The sequence below is a fragment of the Manis javanica genome, chromosome 1 (genome assembly GCF_040802235.1).
Source record: "Manis javanica isolate MJ-LG chromosome 1, MJ_LKY, whole genome shotgun sequence".
In the NCBI taxonomy this organism is placed as follows: Eukaryota; Metazoa; Chordata; class Mammalia; order Pholidota; family Manidae; genus Manis; species Manis javanica.
The window spans coordinates 62,023,822-62,043,874 of NC_133156.1; the positions used below are offsets into that span (position 1 = coordinate 62,023,822).

Below are 20,053 nucleotides of genomic sequence, written 5' to 3' on the forward strand. Positions count from 1 at the left end.
CTAAGGAACATAAAAGACAGTTTGAATGGGATACATCATATTCTTAGATATGAAGATGCTTAAAGACATCAAATCTCTCCAATTTAATTCCAAGAGGAATTATTTTGGGTATTGATTTTAAAATGACCCTGAAATTTATCTAGAAGTGGACAGATACATGAATAGCTATATTAGCTTGAAAATAAGAGTAATTATGAATAAAACTGTAAAACATTTTTGTGTAGTAAACAAAACCTGCCAAATACTGGAAAGCATGGGAAAGCATAGAGAATAAAAAGGCCCTTCTTTGCAAAAAAGATGGGACACCATTTACTTTGATGCTTTCTCTCAGCTCCCTTAATCTATAAAATTCTACAGTGTACAGATGGCTCAAGATAGATATCACTGTCTTCTGGGTGGTAGCAGATGTTTTTGCTGCCTAAGACATCTAAGTCTTTTCAATAACCTTACAACAGCACCTGAACCACTGTTACAGTAACACTGTTCTTAGGAACCTTACCACTACTCTCCCACACAAAGGTCTTTTAACTTCATCCAAGAAAATAGGACATTTATCAATGAAACTTCTGGTTGTCTCACAAAATCTTGAAATGTTTCTTTTTATATCTTACCATGTCCCAAGCTTTTGTTAAATTTTTCATGTATTGTGGAAAATGACTGAAGAGTTCCATCCTGACCTGTTGATACATATAGAAAATGCCTAATCAAGCTTCATCAGATAATGGACCATTTGAATCACAGATCTTATAAAATTAGATTCTATAAAATGCTTGACATTAAAGCTTAGGACACTTTAAAAGGAGAGCTAGATTTGCAACTACTTCATTATAATATTCAACTGTGCACAGAATGTTATTTAGTAAGAACAGAGGATAAAATGAGGTACTAATAATTTTCAGCAGATTATCAGAATAGGCAAAGGCCACATTTTCAGAATCTAACCATCCTGTTTCTAAGGATTAGTAAATAGAATAACACTAAATGAAGATAGTATCATCTACAGTATTCAAAAAGAATTGCCTCAATTACCCAGATATCCTAGTCACTCAAAGGGACATTTAAATCTAAAAGTATATAAACACATATTCATACATACAAAAATGTGTGAATAAATATTAAGCACCTGCTCTCAATATGCTAGAATTAATAGCATGAAGCAGTAAACTCACTTGCACTAAGAATTTGTTGTCCATTTTGTCCATAGTATCTGATTTTGGTAAGAGGAGCACTATGTCCCATTCTGAATCTCAAAAGCCGGCCTTCGCCTGTGGGACCATCAAATATCCATATCTGCCAAGAAATAAAAGTGTAAGGTTCTTTCACAGTGTGTGAAGTGATCTGCAAACAGCTAAGTCATCTACATTAATGATCTGGCACTGGGTAGTGCTTGCCAGGCTGCTGACCCCTGGCGAGAGGGGAAGACTGGGGGAGAGAGAAGCTATCTCTAAGTTCACTGGAATCATACAACCTGCTGTGCTTTTTGTTTCATCTGTACCAATACCTTACTCCACATTCCTATCATCTCCTAGGTTCCAGACTGATACATGGAAGCAGGCTTATAAACCCAAAGGGTAGGATGGATGAGCCAGGAAGATGGTAACAAGAAAATCATAATACCCTGAGAGCATTGTCAGCACCATTTGTGATAAGAAGTGGCTCTCTGTGGAGGAATGTCAGTCCGGCAATTGCTGTAGAATGTGCACTTCTCATCTGATTGATTAATTTTTTGTCTTCTAAATCCCAGAGTCCAATATGGCCACATGGGCTTCCAGCTGCCATTACTGGATGACCATCTGTTTTTAAAATAAAAAATTAAGAAAAACATGCAGCACAATCCAAGTGGATTTAACAATTCTTCTCTCCACCCTTTTAATCCATAAATAAAAAGCTAGAAAAAAACTACACACCAATAACCTACCTGTATGCTTTTGACTCTTTATACTGTGTATTTCATTCTGTTTACATTAAATTGCAAGAAAATATCAAGAAAATTTCTACGAGCTTCAAAGTAATACATTTTAAGTGTTCTTAACTCTTACCAATAAGTAAGTTAAGAGTTACCTGTGCGAAATGAAATCGAAGTAATAGGTCCCCAATCTTGACAGAACTTCATTAATGTGTCATCAAACTTAATGTTGTGAATGATAACATGACCTGACATAAGACCAACAGCAATGACATCCACAGCTGGTGCCTGAAAATTAAGTTACTCAACTTGTTATTTTCTTAATCAAAATAGCTTTAAAAATCTTAATGATATGCATCATTACTTACATGGTATGAAAAGAAATAATAAAATAAAAAATAAAAACAATAAGTATTACCATTCTGGCATACTATAATTACTATTTTATATAGAAATATTTAAGAATGATTTTTCCAAGTTACTTCCCAGCAGCTTCAAATCTGGTAGTCACCATTACCTCCCCCTGGCAGAAAATATTGCTGACTGGGTAAGATAACAGAAAAGGAAGTTGATGTGTGAAATCACTAGAGATCATCGACTGGATGGAAACAGAAAAAAGAGACAACTACTAGAAAACATATACAGTCCTGTCACATGCAACATAAAAGGCCAACTACAAAGGAAGTGAAGAACTGTTTATCCAAGGGAAAAAACTGGAAAACCTATAAAACATGCTAAAAGGCAAAAAACATCTACAATTAGTCTATTCCAGCTTCAATATTCTATTATTATAATCTTCACTTTATTACAATGATCTTACATACTGGTTCTATAATAAGTTTTTCTATTTTAGCACAGAATATCAATGTCCAGTAACACTATAAAATGGCATCAAGCTAAACATTTTATTAATTGCTGTCAAGTGACTACAATGCATGAGATCCTGTATAGAAGCAGAGGATACTAAAACAAGTATGATCCCTTGCCCTCAAGAAACCTAATTATCTGATACCTTTGGAGTCTTCAAAAGTAGAGCAAGACTGATGGTATTGAGAGAGGATAAAGAAATGCATATAAATTGTGCAGCTATAAGCAATGGATATTTAGAAAGACATGGTTATATATTCCAATATACATAAGATTTTCTGCAGATACACACACATTCATTCATACATGTCTGCACTGAAATAAAAGCACTTATTTTTGGGAGAGTCCAGCATTTCATTAAATATTAGGTATTAGCACCAATTCTTTAAAGCCACAACTGTCAACATCCTAACAAATTTCTGTTTGATCTATAAGCTTCCTTGCTTCCCTGAGCAACTCATCTCTACTTCTGCACAAGGCACTGGACCACATGCTTATAAAATGATTGGTAAACATGGTTCATAGCAGCCACAGGTTTAGAGGTTAATTCCAGGCAAAAAAAAATATTTACACAAATGTTTATAGGCAAAGGTGTTATTTCCAAACACTATTTTTAGGGTAATATTTATAAAGATATCTATATATTATTTTGTCTTTAAGTCTATAAATATGATTGACCCCTGAAACCAGAAGATCCTATTACTACCTGCACTTCTTCTTTGACTTAATAGAAAAATACTAACCTGCTGAAGAGCTGTCACTCCAACTTTCCATCCCAGAAATGTATATAGAAGTTTACTACAAGAAGAAAAATAGTTGAAAAGTTTTTTTTTCTTTTTTGGGGGGAGGAGAACAAAATCAACTACATAATAAAAAGTGAAATAATAACACGTAATATTTATTAAGTTCTTACTCTGCCCCACCCTTTTCTAATTATACATATTATTAACTCAAAACAATCCCATGAGGTAGATATTATCACCACTTTCCAGAGAGAAAGAAACTTAATTATGTAAAATAATTAAACTAAGGTTACATGGCTAATAATTGATGGAGCCCATATAGACCAATTCCATATCCCCTGCTGCTAATAACTACTCTACCATCCCAACTCTTTAAAAAATTAAATAGAAAAAACATGAGTAAAAACCATTTTACACACTGAGTCCCCTATACAGAATTTTATTGTTGTTAACAACCATTTGATCAATAAATATGAGAGATGCCCTCTCAAAAAAAAAACAAAAAAAACCCATTTTATGTTACAGACTATAATAAAAATAACTTAGAATATAGGCAGATCTCATTTTTCACAGCAATGTGTTTCTAGAAATATATCACCAAAGAGAAAAGAACTATAATACTACTAGTATGTTATAAACTATTACATAACTCCTCTAAATTTCAGAATCAAGCCACAAATGATAAATAGTAAGTCCATGGAACAGGATATCTGAAATTGTTGTTAATGATAATATATTAAATCATGTATTAAATTCTGTGAATGCAAACAGATTAGTTCAATAATTATTCAAGGGATATTTAATATACAATAAAGAGTATAAAATCACATAAAGAACATAAAGAGATAATCTTAGAGGTAGAGACAGTATCTCAGTCTTTATCCCTGAACCTAGCACAGAGTAATTAGTGGTATTTGTTAAATTTAACAGAAAAACACTGCTTCAAAACTAAGAACTAGGGTAAACATTAACCCTTTGATAATCTTTCAAATTTAGAAGGAGTTTGGAAAGGATGGTCAAGTATTTTTGTTTGGCCTACAGCTATACAGAGACACCTGAGCTGCCACTTTTTTTCTAGATGAATGTTTAAGTAACAAGCAGGGGTATTCAAAATCATTATCTAGCCCTTCAGGTATAGTAATAATATTACAGTAGAAGTCCTAATGTTTGTGGCTGACGATGAAAGGATTTTTTCCCTGAAAACCATTCCCAAATGCTAGCAATAAATTAACAACAACTTGCCTGCCTTCTCTTACCTTCTTAGTTTATCAAAAACTAGACACTGTAATGTTTCAACCTCATAATAATTTTCTGATCTTCTCTACAACTATGTGGATTCATTAGTGTAACTTGGGCCTTTAGTACATTTTAATGAAGCTGCCTTTCATGTGCCAGGACCACATGCCAGCTTTCACAGATGTGATGTCATGACTAACAACTCCAAAAACGTGTATTTATCGAAAGCCCTCCAAGTAAACATATAAAGCAGGGGAGAATTGAGAGACTTAAGTATACATTAGGGAGCAGTAGATGAGGATAAGGTACGAACCACTTATTTTACTTTCTAAATAAAGAGCTTACTTGGATTTTACATTCCACAACTGTAGGCTTCCTTGTTCACTGCCGAGAAGTATTTTATTCAAGTAGGTACTCGGATGCAAAATTGCAGAAATTTTAAATACTGATTTATCAAAAGTCAACTGTAGGTATTCCTCTACAACAGTAAAGTTTACAAACATGACAGTGTTTCTTATAAAACAGTTTAAAATATTTTTCATACATCCAAATATTTAGCACTTAAAGTAGGTCTACCATAGCAAAGATTTATATACTAATGTAAATCAAAGATTTATATACCAACCTAGAAACATCTGTTGAGAAATTAAACAAATGTGATGGAGGCAACCTGTAAATAATTCAGACGATCAAAAATTTCTAAAAGTTCTAATATCAAAATTATTAAAAATGTCACTCAGTGCAGAATTGCCTTACAGAAATGAAAAATGAAGATATTACAAGGGTTGGCCTTAGTATTTTTTTAATATGATCAAGAAGCAGAGTAAATGTTCCAAGTAAAGTGATTCACTGACTCTTCCAGGGAGTGAAAGGCCAAATATCTAGAGAGTTTGATGGGCCACTCAAAGATGTAAAAGATTAAGATGTAAACCTATGTGAAACTAAGAATAGTTCTCCTCACACATTTCCATAGAAAAACCTCTAAACAGAGGAGAGGAATAGAACTGAGAACCCTGTGAAGTCGGGAATGGCACAGCCAGGAGTTACTTGTTGCATGAGCAAAACATTTTTTTAAATATTACTATGCTTAAAATTCTTGTGTAAATTTTGTTTTCTACTTCATAGTTCTTTATGATGAAAATAATTTTTCATTAAGTTTCCAATAAACTGGAGTACCAAATGTGCACCTCACTTAATCTTCAGTTTCACATCCTATCTGGCACACTGCTGCACATTTCTAGGGGTATGTGTATCCCAGTTTAGGCATAGACACAGGTGGAAATTACACAAACTTTATTTTAAATACATTTTAGAGGGTCCCTGCCTCTATTTGTACCCAGCAGTTTTACTTAAAATCACTACAAACAGCTCTGTGAAGAAACTGATTTAATGTGCTGTGGCATCAGCATCAATAGAAAGCCTTCTGGACTGTGGAATCAGATTCTCTAATTTTATAAAAAGGCCTTTTAACATCCATCTGCATAGGTACTATTTTTGGAATTCTGTTCCCTCAGCTTGAGCAATGACAAAACAAAGGTGACTAATTTGATTAAGAAAATGGAATAGCTCCCTGAAGGACATTCTCTAGGATTTTTACTAAAAATAAACATACTGCATAGAACAATGATTTGATCAAGAGAAACTAAGCTAAAGATATAAATAGATTAAAAACTTATTCTTTATTCGCTATAGACCCACAATCTCTTACTGAAGAAGGCTTGGGATATTCTGGTGATAAATTCTACCCTTTGAAGGTAACATAGTCCCATAAACATAGCTCAGTGCCACTGTGTAGGAAAATTAAAGATAAAGGACACTGACTCATACCCTCAGAAAAAGGATGTATATTTTCCTTCAATTACAGGATCTGCAAGTTTTTTTGCTCCAAGTTGAAAATACAAACCAAGAATGATTCAGTTGTGAATATACACCAAATTCACAGAGAAAATAATGTAACATGTCATTATATTTGTAGATCAGTAGAAAATGTATTAGTTGGGATAAACACCTTAAATAGGTTTTAAGTAGCTCAACTGGCTGACTAAAATGCTTATCCATTTTTTTAATTAGTACCTTTTTCTTATACATGTTAAAGATTCTTACAATTTTTACTGCTTACATGTAAAACCTCTGGTATAGAAGTTGTTTACATGTTAATAATTTTAGCTACACACATACTATCCTAAGATAAAATAAATGAGTTCTTACCTTCTGAATATATGTGCCAAATAATAAGAATGCTGTCAGTATCAACAGAGATAACATGATCTCCAAAAGGTTGAAGAAGATGGATTTCTGCCTTATGACCTTTATAGGTGTGTACTACCTACAATGTAAAAGTTCAAATTAATTTATTATTCATTCATCATGTAATATTATTCATATTAACCAAGAAAACATGCTATTCCTGAAGATGCTAATGTTAAGAAATGCAGCCTAACTTTTGATTATCAAAGGTTCATTAACAAGTAGCAAGAAAGCAGGCATGTTCACCTGCTCCCGCAGCCAGTAGAATAATAAAGAAGCATGGACTAAGAACCCAGAAATGAGACTCTGAGGCTCAGCACCCCAATGGAGCTTACGGAGGAGGCTGGGTCCTCCTCACTGAATCCAACCAGCACAACTCCATATATCCTAGAAGACAGGTATGTTCTAGAAGGCCAACCTCTACAGGTTCCATCAGTAGCTGGCTTCAAGAAGACACGGGAGAGGGTAATCTATGGTACTGTTTTCCCTAGAGCTTTCTGTTTTGACTGAGACCCTTACCCTTCCAGTAGCTGCATCCCCCAGTGAGTATAGCCCTTTTCCATGGTTTCAGTTCTCGTCAGGCTTCAATAACACTCTCTTCTCATCCCTTTGGCTCTAGGGACAGTAAGAGCTCCCTTTGGTTGACAGTCTCTGATGCCTTGTACGTCTACTATCTCCCAGGAAAAAACTGCAAACTGCAGTACTTAAAAAAAAAGACAGATATTTTTCTGACTTTCTAAAAATCAAAACAACTCCCACTAAAGAACTCCCCAAGTAAATTGCCTTCTTCCGCCATACGTAGTAATGATGGAACACTTTGGAAACAAACACCAGTCCAAGCCAAACTTTGACAAATACAGTGATTCTCTCAGGTGGCTAACTAGGCCTCTGCACTGCCACTTTCCCTTTCATTCTGGACCAGCAGAGCCAGGTTATCATTTAAGTTAGTTGTCTCAAGACAAACTTAGAAACTAACTGGTAGACTATGACAAGAAAAGATCCCTCCTTAGCAGTGTAGAAAACAGAATCTAGCTTTCTCTACACAAGGAACAAGCACTTGGCTCTTAAAAAAGGAGTTACTTGCTAAGTTGTTTATAATGAAAAACCTAATCCAAATAAAACAGTGGTACAAAAGTGAGCCTCTTTTTAAAATTCACATAACTAAATCACAACAAAATACAAAGAAAACTCTTGAGATGTGACCTGACTGGGCATGAAAATTTTGAAGAAGCTGCCCAATAATTCTGACATTCACCCTGTCAAAGAAAACCAAACTAATGCACCAGTTTTGACCAGTTTTGAGAATTTGGTAAAAATCTACCCTCTCTTCCTGAAGAAAAATAGTAACATGTTAAAAAAAGAAAAAGAGCACATGTTCAGAGTGTCCCAGATGAAGAATGGCAACATTATAGTTCCCTCACTATCATGACAATCAACTACTGTCTGTAAAAGATAAAAAAATTAAACAGTTAAATGTCACAAACCTCTTTATTACGGGCAAATGCAGAGAAAATATTCCCATAAGCAGCAAAGACTAGCCTTCCATCAGCTGCCATACAGCAGATATCCTGTGGAAGAGAGTTACCTAGGAAAAAAAGAAATATAAAAGAAATAAGGATTTGTAAGATAGAAACTTCAAGTATATGTATAACATTATTCATTGCTATTATTTTAGAATATACATATATATAAATGAAAGCTGAGAATCAGTATAAAATTTTGACTTCAATGTTTTTTAGATACTTAATAATAACGATCAGACTGAGAATACGAAATCACCTTGACCTTCTTTAAGAGAATTAATGTCTAGTATTTGCAGAAATAAAATAATAAAGAAATGAAGAGCTTTTTGAGGTTATTTGGAAAAAATCCTCACTTAATATTCAAAACACTAGCAGACAGCCATCCATCCAGCCTTCATGTGAATGCCTTCAGTAACACTAAGTTCATTACTGACACCAGGAAAATTTTAGAAGTAAATCAAAACCTAGAACCCTGCCTAACTCTACTTTTGGAGTAACCACAAAAAAAATTCCATGATATTCTACATGCTGTCCTTAAAATGAACAATATGGTTTCCACTCAGTCTTCTCCAAAATGAATAAGCCTATCACCTCTAACAATTTTTCATATGATTCCTTGATTCTTCTTTCACTATCACGATCACAAGGGACTTTGTTTTTTATTTCCTGTTTTAGGGGCAGGAGGGTTGGAAGACAGAAGACTGTTTCAAGTATTTTTCAGGCTGCATATTCTACTTTGGGATATCATTTCCAAAATACTAGTTATCATTCACTTTTGTATTCCATTTAGGTTATAGGGACCTTCTTCTGCCTTCTACAATCTTTTAAAAAATGTAAGTTTATCAGACATACACACTGGACACCTTAGAGTTCTCCTCTGTTTCTCTCATAAAGATAATAATTGATGGAAACTAGAACCTCTCAGCCCTGCAAGTCCTTTATTCTATTACACAGTTTTCAAAAAAATAAATATTCCCTCCACTGGAAAAAATATCAAAATGTGGGAAAAGGAAAAACTCTTCCTCACAGTAGAAAGAATGAGATATCAGCAAATCACTATTTGATAATCATCATATTAATAACTGGTTCAGGAAAGAATCATCAAATAGTAAAAACAGTGAAACTGTTGAAGAGTAATACGGTATTTACATAGCCTCAATGTATCTTACAAGATAATTATTAATTACAAAGGGTAAAACTTTAAAGTGGAGCCTCCTGACAAAGGTCACCTCAACCAATAATCAAAGTTATTACTGCCAGGAATACAACTAAACAACAGCGTATGCCTCCTGATATGATTCACTGAGAAGTCAATATTATTTCTTTGTTATCTCTGCCATAGTTCATAGCCTGAATCTAATCATAAGGAAACATTAAAAATTAAAAATTCAAATTGTAGGACATTCTAAAAAAGAACTAGCCTATATTCTTCAAAAATGTCAATGATGTGAAACACAAAGAAAATCTGATGAACTATTCCAGATTACTGAACACTGAAGAGACATGATAAATGAAAGCGACATATATCCTGTTCTGGCTCTCCGCCTCCACCACCATGTAAGTTTATCAGAAATACACACTGGATTCCTTCTCTGTTCTGTAAGTCTTTAAATGTAAGTCAAAATTTAAGAAATTTTTAAGAGCTATAAATATGTATAAATTCAGGATAAAGTCTACACTTACTTACTGCAACCAGACTAAGTTTCTGAACCTGTTTAAAAAAAAGAAAAAATATATTAAATACATTTTCTTTAACAAAAAACAATTAAAATAATCTAATACTTTGTGATTAACATATGAACTCATACATAAATTTACTATGCTGCACTTTCTAAAAAAAAAAAAAAAGGAAGATCGTGACCCTAGTTTTTATTATTTAAAAGCTTGTATTTTCAACTATTTCATCAGAAGTGGTGATGGAAAGAGAAGGCAAATGTTTTCTGTAATGAGCCATGTAGAAAATATTTATTATAAGGCTTTGCAGGCTCTGTGGTCTTTGTTGCAACTACTCAACTGTTAATGAACCATGAAAGCAGCACATTTAATACAAATGTGCATGGCTATATTCCATAAGCTTGATTTATGGTTACAGACATTTGTTTTTCATGTAATTTTCATATACCATGAAATATTATTCTTTCAGGTTTTCCCCAACCATTAAAAAATGTGAAATCTGCCCATCACAGAAGCACAGAGCTCAGAAGGATATAAATGGGAATGCAAAGCCCAGGGATGCAAGACCGCTAAGTCTTGAAAGGGTCCTAGGGGATCAAATTAGGTATCATATATTTCTTAAATAGAAGTGGATGTATGTCTCCATGTCACACCAAAATTTAATTAGACTGCATCCTACTACTGTGCAAATTTTACTTGGAGATTGCTATTATATTATAGAATAAACACAAACGTATGGAAAAAATTAAAATGTCACGGATTATACAAAAACAGTGGGCAGGACTGGCTTGCAGGCTGTAGTTTCCTGAGCTCAGTCTATGGTTACCGATCCAGCTGTGTGACCTTGAGTAAGCTACTCAACCTCCTATGCCTCGAATTCTTCATTTGTAAAGTAAGGGTTAAAACAGATGCCTATTTTATGGGATCATTTTGAGTATTCAATGAATAAAAGTTGTCTGAAACAGTTAGAATGGAGTCATAAAGTTAATGCTCAGTAAATGTTAGCCCCCACCACTACCTCCACCTTGGGCACAGCTCTCACTTTCCTGTTACACTAACTCAACAGCTACCAACAACCAGCCCTTCTCGCTAATAACCCATGTGATTTTCACACTCCTTCAAGAAATGCAACTTTATAGCATGGATTACAGAAAAAATGCTTAACACTGGCTGTTATCCTCATCAAGAAAAAGTCTCTACTTTCCCAGATCATACATTCCTTTGGAGAAGACCAAAGAACAAATAAACAGCAACAAAAGACTATTTCAATGACTGATGAGATATTAAAGGAGAAAAACTATCACTAACAAGCAGGAAGCCTATGGGCAAGTAATTTAGTTATTTCTAAGATTTTGTTTTTTAATTTAATAAGAGTGCTACGGATTGACATATACCTTCCAAAGAGATCGCTACAAGGCTTACAGTAAGTGGCATCGTGCCAGACCCTTAACGTTGATAGAAAATAGATGCTCAGAGATAGTTAAGGGAAAATTGGTTTGTTATCAAGTGCAGACAGTCCCCTAAATCATGATTAATTTCAACCCCTCCAGTTCTCCCAATATATTTTAGCCTTAATTTCTAAACCAGCTTGGGTCACGAATTGCACAATAAAATGGCATTCAAGTCTTTCTCATGAAGAATGCGGAAGCTACGGAATTGTTTTAGTCACATTTCCATCTTCAAGAGAAGTTCAGCAAACATTTAGTTAACAACTATATTGCCAAGACCTGAAATGTATTTTCCCCTAGCCAGACTGCCTCCGAAACTCGCCCCAAGCGGACTGCAAGGGCTAAATAAGCACGTTTATGAGATGCGCTGGCGAAATAGGACAGGAAAGGGTTAAGAAAGAGAACGACAGAAATAAATGCTAGGTAGGTGGCGGAGGAGAGCGGGACTGCCCCGGGACAGAACTGGGGGCCGGAGAGGGTGGTTCCCGGCAAGCGGGAGAAAGAAGTCACTCACGTCATACGTGTGGAAGCTTTTGCCCACGCAGGTCGTCACATAGAATCTGCGCTTCACAGTACTGAACCGCACCGCGTGTGGAATGTCGTTGCTGAAAAGCCCCAACGCCCGGAACCCTGCAAAAAGAGCGCTGGCTGTGCGTCCTCCAACGCCTCGATCCATCACTGGCGCAGTCCCAGTTTCTCTGCGGTCCAGACCCGATGGAAACCAGGCACCCAACCCCTCTGCGCGTCTCGTTGTCTCAAGGCTCGGCCGGGGCTTGCCGTTCACAAGCGCTTCCGGTGTCCGTTGCCAATCGCGTCAGCGGAGACTGCCCTTAGTGCAATTGCTCCGTGCGGAGCTCGCAGGGTAGGCGCAACTTCAGTTCCGCGGGCTACGGTAGCGAAACTCCTCAGGTCGGGTAGGGCTGGAAGAAACTGAAGTCACTTTTTTGAGGGACGTTGGGGGAGGGGAGCGAGATGTCCTGGAGGATGAAAGCAACCAAAGTTTTAACCCACACGGAGTCAAGTTAAACGTGTGATTATGAAAATGCATAAAACTACGAGATCATCGAGAAAATTTGAACACTGATTGCATATTTGATATTAAGAAAATGATTGATTTTAACTATGTGATAGTGGTATTATGCTTTTAAAGATCCTTATCTTTTGGAGATACATATCGACATATTTAAGAAAGAAATTATACAGCTAGGGTTTTGTTTTAAAAATAATTGGGGATGAGATGCAGGGTTTAGATTAAACAAAATTGTTGATTGCTGAATCTGGGTAAATTCGTGTGGGTAAAATTGGACCATTTCCAGAATCTCTCGCCTGGCTTTAGTGCATCTCCGTATCAATAGGTGTTTCCAAGGGGTGGAGAGAAGTAGCCCATCTCCGTATCAATAGGTAATTACATGGGGGAGCATATCTGGACCGGAGAGGTTGAGTGAGGTCCCTTTTTGCAGTCCGGTTGTGAGAGACGGGTAAGCCCAAGTGGACAACTTATAAGCAATAAACGTGTTTCTCCCACTTTATTTTTCCCTTTGACCGATTTCAGTTCAAAGCTTTTTGCCAAAGGGCTCCGAAAATATCCCCCCCAGAGTTACAATGGGTATGTGAGAGTTCATAATAATATCCTTATGCAAATTGAAATTTCCCATTGTGGGTAAAATTGTAACATTTCCAGAATATCTTGCCTGACTTTAGTATATCTGCATATCAAAAGGCGTTCAGAGGTGGAAAGAAGTGTGGCTTTAGTGCATTTGCATCTTTCCTCAGGGGTGGAGAAGTTCATCTCCATATCAATAGGTAATTACCTGGGCAACAGAGGGCTTATAAGTACCTGAGAGGTGAGGGGGAGGGCCGATGTGGTTGCTGCTGGAGTAGAGAAGAAAGATGGACTGGGACTGCAGTTTGTAAACAATAAACGGGTTTTTTTTTTCTCCCTTTGACTGATTTTGGTTTTTAGAGGTATTTTGCCCCAGGATTTCCTTTCCCTGGACTGACAATTGGCGTAGTATTGGCAGGATTCCTCCGAACCCGAAATCTGTTATAATGGGTGCTGTAAGGCTGGAAGCCCTGGAGGGAGGGGTGAGCTCCTCCGACACTGATGACGTGCCAAAGTCCCCGGCTGCTGCCCCTCCCAACCTGAAAAATGTGCCTTAGGCTAGCCAATCCTTGGCCGCTGTAAATCTATGCTCTGCCTCCCCCTACCTTCTTTAAAAACTCACTGCCTGCCCTGCTGGGCGCGACTTCACCAGCCTGTGTCTGTGCAGACTGGTGAACCTTGCCCAGGATTGCGCTCAAATAGACTGCCTGGCCTTTTGTTGCCTCTCGTCGCCTGCTTATTTTGGTTAGAATTTATCTTACAGGTGCGACCTTTGGGAGAGCCGCCCCTAGAAATGATGGGGAAAAGTGGCACTCGTGCCGAGGGACATGTATCTACACTCATGTGGTCGTGGAGGTGCCACCACCGCTGCTGGCCACACCGACCCCGGCCTGTGGCCCGAGCCTAAGGCTACTGCTTCTGCCACTGCTGCTGCTCTTGCTGCCGGCCGGAGCCTGGCCACAACCATGGAAAGGAGCAGAGGTCCGGGTCACCTTGATAGAGAAGCAACTGGCTGCTGTGTACCATGTCTTGCTGGCTACAGAGCCCATTGCCAGAACAGCTCCGACCAAGGTAATAACCTCCTAACCCATCATGGGGTGGGTGCGAGACTCGACCCAAAGGCCATGGAGTGGCGTGGCACAAGCACCTCAAAAGACAATGTGGGCCCATTGGTGTAGTTTGTCTTTCACCTTTGAAGAAGACAGCTAAGCCTGGAAGGAGTGCCCTGCACGTTGTGCAGATCAGCAAACCACCAAGAGGGGCCTAAAGCGTCTCTCTGCAGCCTATGGTCGGTCGCCGGTTACTGAGAGCGATAGAGGTACCCACTTTATTCGACATGTGTCGCAAGGATGGGTACAGCAATTAGGAGTAAAATGGACGTGGCCCTGGACATTTCAGCACATGGACCGGCGATGACTTGTTCTGGCACCTTGGGGAAAAGGCCTGGAAGCTGGCCTTCTGTGTATTTCTGTAATAACAGAAAATTGGCCCTCGACAATCATGGTTATTTGCTTCTACGGTCTTTGTGTCCTGGATGCGTTCCCTGGCTGCTGCTGCCACGTGATGGCTGGAATGGACGAGTTTTGGACTTAATCTGCATGGGACTTTGAACCTAGCTGAATCCTCTGGCTTGAGAATTATGATTGTGTTGCTGCTGTCAAGAAAATAATGTTTAAAGAGAGGCTTAACTTTGTCTAATGTTGGGTAAAAGTTTTGTGAGCAATCTAGCATGATTGTTAGGAATGAGTAAACAAATGTAGAAATGTATTTTTGTACTTAGTGAGAGATTGTGCTGTAAAGTAACTGTAAGAATAGAAATAGGTTAGTGTAAGAGTATCCATCTTAAGGGCCTAGAAGCCATTTTTCTGAGTGTATGTGACTTAAAAAGAAAAACAGGAACTGGGTAAGGCTTTGAAAAACAAGTTAATCAATCATGAGCACTGGAATCAGGCAGTGGTGACCCCTGGTCAGCTAGCCTTGGTCAGTTAATCCTACATACCAAGCTTATCATGCGGAACTGCCCTGACAATTGAGGAGTGGTCTTATCTTGCTCCTGCCTAACCCCAGGGTGTATGTCTTGCAAGAATAATGTATAGCTGTGGGAAATTACTGTGAGTTAAGTGCTTTGAAAATGCTATATAAACCCTTGGCTTTGAGTGCTCGGGGTCCTTGTTGAAACCCGCTGTGTCGGGCAGACACTTGGACCCCAGCTAGCTGGAATAATAATAAACCTCTTGCTTGTTGCATCGATCTGCCGTGGCCTTCGTCTCCTCACTGGGGGGAAGCGCAGACCGGAATAAGGCCATTGGGTCTTACATAACCTAGCTGAATTCTCTGGTTTGAGAATTATGATTGTGTTGCTGTTGTCAAGAAAATAATGTTTAAAGAGAGGCTTGACTTTGTTCTAATGTTTGGTAAAAGTTTTGTGAGCAATCTAGCATGATTGTTAGGAATGAGTAAACAAGTGTAGAAATGTATTTTGTGCTTAGTGAGAGATTGTGCTGTAAAGTACATTTGCTTAATCTGCATGGGCTGAATCCTCTGGCTTGAGGATTATCAAGATTTTATTGCTGTTACTACTGCATGTTACTAGATTGGTTGGAAGAGGGGGATTGAGTAAATCGTAAGGTGAGATTTCTGTAGGGGTGTATTGTGGGTAAAATTATAACATTTCCAGAATATCTTGCCTGGCTTTAGTATATCTGCATATCAATAGGCATTCAGAGGTGGAAAGAAGTATGGCTTTAGTTCATTTGCATCTGTGGAGAAGTTCATCTCCATATCAGTGGGTGATTATCTGGGCAACAGAGGGCTTATCTGTACCTGAGAGGTGAGAGGGAAGGCCAGTATAGTTGCTGCTAGAGCAGAGAAGAAAGATGGCCTGGGACTGCAGTTTGTGAGCAATAAACAGATTTTAAACTTTATTTCTCCCTTTGACTGATTTTGGTTTTTAGAGGTATTTTGCCCCAGGATTTCCTTTCCCTGGGCTGACGCCCGTAATGGAAAGATTTTTTTGTTTGCTTTTTACTGTTTGTTCATAATAAAAAAAAATTGTATAATTAATGGTTATTAATTTTTTATCTTTGAATTCTGAAAATATGTACAAATGATTTAAATTACTTGATAAACATTTTAAAGAATTTTCTGAAGTGTGTGCAATCCAGATGTTGCTTTTATAATCAGAAATAAAGACTTCTGCATATATTCATAGCTTGGGAAGAAAATAGAATGAGTTTCCCTACTGGGACTTTCCAGCTCACAAAGGCCTTTGACATCCATTATCTTAATATAATCCTCAAATTAAGGCCATGAGGTGTTTAGGGAAAAAATTATATTGCTGCTTTACAAAGAGGAACTGGTTCACTGGAGTTAAGTGATTTGCCAAAAGTTCCAAGATTATTTAGTGCTAGAATCAGACTAGCACAAGGCTTAGAAAAGAAGAAGAGGGAGAGCTCGTTTAAGGGCAGCTGGAAGTTGGAAAAAATATGCATTCAGCAATCCAAGACCAAACCTTGGACCACATGATGGGTGTGGAATCACATTAGATAAGGAACCTGAGGTTCCCAGAGATAACCTAACTTGTCCACAGTCAATTAATCAGTGTAGCACTTTTAATTTAGGCCTGACTGATTTATGTTCTTTGACTATCTGGACGGTGGGGCGAAAGTTTGAAAATTAAAACTCTTGGAAGACCTATTGGTATGGTAGCAGTAGATACGCATGTTAGCTGTTGTGCTGTGATCTTTCAAAGAGAGAATGTTGGGGGCTGATTGTGGGTTTTCCAGTTTTAATAGCTGGCCAGAGTTCCTTTCTCCCCATCAGTTTCCTCCCTGTGTTACCTTCTATTCAGCTGCCAGGACAGTGTGCGAATGTGTGGTGGGAGAAAAGGAACTAGCTATTAATCTTTTTTACTTAAAAATGCCCCCAAGGCTGTGAGCATGAAATTAGAATAAAATAAAAGGTGAATGTAGTAGATCATTGACAAAGATCACTTTCAGTTTGATTCAATTCCTTGGGCCTTCATAATATTCATGAAAATTGAATCTATAGCTATGCCATGTTGTCATTTACAGCTTTAAAAAAAAGTAAAATATGACTTCTGAGTAGTTGATATAACAAAGACCATTTCTTTTCAGTTACTGACTTCATGTGTTGTGATCACCAGCCTCCAAGATGGCCCTCAATGATCCTCAAGTCCTGGCATTCATGTCCTTATGTAGTGCCCTCTCATATTGAACATAGGGCTTATCTGTGTAACCAGGTTAGGTCATAAAAAACATTGAAGATTTTGACTTTCTCCTTCTTGGGTTATTCTGCAGGAAATCAACTGCCATGCTGGGAGGATACCCAAAGCAGTCCTGTGGAGTGTTTCACATGGCAAGGAACTAAGGGTCCCCTGCCAACCACCAGCACTGGCTTGCTAGACATGTGAGTAAAGCACCTGAAAAGCAGATCCGCCAGTTCCAGTCAGGCCTTCAGGTGACTGCAGCCATGCTGACATCTTGACTGCAACTTCAAGATAATAGGGGAGGTGTATCAGAATATTTCAAAAATGAGAAACTGATTTTCCTTAGAACATTCTTGTTTTACCCCTCCTCATCCTCCTCATACCCCTAATACCTTTTCTTTTTGTGTTGGTAAGAAATGTTTGGATCAGAAGCACAAAGAAACAAGCAATCTGAAAAGCACAATGAGTCTGCCTAGTCTCTGGGGTGGGGGGAGGTGGGGAGAATGAGAGGAATGTGGGATTCCTTCTAGAACTAAAGGGGAAGCTAGAGAACCATGTTTCAGAAGGGACAAGGACCAGACCAGCTCCTACTAATCTGTTCCTTTACTCTCCTTGCTCCTGCCACCTTGAGGCTGCTCCTTGGTAATCAGGGAAGTGAAAAAAAACACTGTATTTAAGGTGCTACTCTTTGTAGGACTCTTGATTGTAAAATGCCTTCTGTTTCATGTAGCTTGACTAACTCTTGATACCTTTCAAGTGCCAGCTCAAGTCCTACCTCCTTTGCAAATTCTGACTTTTCAACCCAAAAACAGGTCTCCTTCCTCTGAATTCCTGAATACCACTTCACTTAGTGCTTGCTTTCTGTGACAGACTTACATCCTTTTCATTTTTAGTTAATAGAGTCTGCATTATTTTCATATAGCATATGGCTCCATGGTTCAGTAGGGACTAGCCCCCTCCCCAGCTCCTGTGGGGCAAATTTTAATTATTGTAAGCTAATTGTGATAATTGATGTTTTTCTTGCCAGTAATTAGTTTAGGCAAAGGCTTGAGATATAATTCTGTCCAACAAGATTTTAGATGTCTTTTGATAGGCTCTAGAAAAGGTCTCTCTCTCTCTCTTTTTAACAGATGGATGCAACCATTCCAAGGACAATTTAGAGAAACAAAATGTCAAGTCAAGAAGAAAAGTGAGGAAGGAAAACCTTTTTCAGAAACCCTGCAGCAGACTTACCTTAGGTCCTATTGACCAAAAGTGTATTGTATGCTCTGTATACTCTTGTTTTAGTGGCAAAGATGGCTGGAAAACAACTATTTGGCATTTTTAGCATCTCTAGAGGTGGGTGGTCTCTGCTACCACCACAAAGCAACCTTCAAGCATAAATAAGATTTTTTTCCCTTGTTTTCTTGAATGTTTCAATCCAGTGAGTCTAAAAAACATCCAACGCAGAGATGCCATTCATAATAGGTAAACATGGAAGTAGGGCTCCTTATTTTTTCACAGAACAAGATCTTAGGTGAAGAGTTCTTTGTTCTATCTTTTCATACTATCTTCTCTCAGTAAATTAAAACTCATAGTTTTGAACTTAAATGACAAAAAACAAAAAGCTCCTTCTAAACATTCAATCCTTTGTTCTATGAAAATCTGTAATGGACTTTTATTGATTTTCCCTCTTGGTATTTCCCCTGCTCCTTTTTTGAAAATGATACCAATCAAAATTGCAAGTTATTTTTGGAAATTCTTATCATAGAATTGATAATAACTTCTAAAACTCTCAGTTTTACAAAAGCTTTCCAACCAAAACCACTTCCCAAACTAGATTTCTAGTGGCAGAGAGAAAAGATAAAACTTAGGATGATTTACTTAAGTCCACATATTTCATAGGAAAGCCAGATTATTCTTGTGAAAATTTACAATATGATGTTTCATCAAGTCAGATTTTTTGGAATAGTTAATGACAAAGAATGATCTCTCCTTATGTGTGGGTGCCAGGGTGAGAGAGCACCTTCTTTCCCAAAGCCTCCTATTGATAATATGAAAAGCATTCTTTACTGTTGCATTTTTTTATGACCAGACTCTGAGATTTCATTAGTCAGCATTAGCAGCACAAAGATGATATGTAGTTCAATTCACTTGCAGAAATGGATAAGGAATTGAATATGATTTTTCCCTTTTGTTTTCTCTTTCTAGTCAAAATGTATTAATTAAACTTATGAAAAATGAAAAAAGCTTTTGCAGTTGCCATTCTTTTTCACACCAAACACTTAGTTAAGAACAGAACACTGCTTTGCAGACATGATATTGCATTCCGACTCACTGGCTCACAGCAAGCATTTTTACTTGTTGAAGCAAAATTATTCCTAACTCCAAATTTCACTTGCAGTATTAGTTTTCATTCACTGGTTTTAATAGCCAGATTAATGCAAATGTGCCTAATAAAGACAGGGGTCACACTAGCAGATCAGCATGGCCCAAGTGTGTGCCAGCAGTGTTGCTATGGTGGTGATTGTTCATGAGGGCAGCCAGGGAGAACTCTCTGGACTGGCTTTGCCTTCTCCCAGGCTATATAGGAGATCTG

General features: G+C 37.7%; 1 protein-coding gene and 1 long non-coding RNA gene across 3 annotated transcripts in view; one reads left to right on the forward strand and one right to left on the reverse strand.

Annotated features, from left to right (window-relative positions):
- WDR36 (WD repeat domain 36) overlaps positions 1-12,461 on the reverse strand; it is a 48,145-nt gene extending 35,684 nt beyond the window's left edge. The window contains exons 1-10 of one of the 2 annotated variants that reach the window (XM_037011957.2): positions 12,159-12,461; positions 10,206-10,233; positions 8,484-8,584; positions 6,961-7,078; positions 5,098-5,230; positions 3,517-3,571; positions 2,062-2,194; positions 1,618-1,793; positions 1,170-1,290; positions 612-677 (exon numbers count right to left, since the gene is read on the reverse strand). In XM_037011957.2, coding sequence (XP_036867852.2) covers positions 612-677; positions 1,170-1,290; positions 1,618-1,793; positions 2,062-2,194; positions 3,517-3,571; positions 5,098-5,230; positions 6,961-7,078; positions 8,484-8,584; positions 10,206-10,233; positions 12,159-12,320 — 1,093 coding nt within the window. In that variant the 5' untranslated portion in view covers positions 12,321-12,461. The remainder of the gene's footprint in view (positions 1-611; positions 678-1,169; positions 1,291-1,617; positions 1,794-2,061; positions 2,195-3,516; positions 3,572-5,097; positions 5,231-6,960; positions 7,079-8,483; positions 8,585-10,205; positions 10,234-12,158) is intronic. The other variant, XM_073233053.1, reaches the window with a different exon arrangement.
- Positions 12,462-12,603: 142 nt separating this feature from the next.
- On the forward strand, positions 12,604-19,687 carry LOC108383878 (uncharacterized). Its single transcript, XR_001849877.3, has 3 exons — positions 12,604-14,318; positions 17,567-17,675; positions 18,606-19,687. It is a non-coding gene; the product is annotated as an uncharacterized lncRNA (long non-coding RNA).
- The last annotated feature ends 366 nt before the right edge of the window (positions 19,688-20,053 follow it).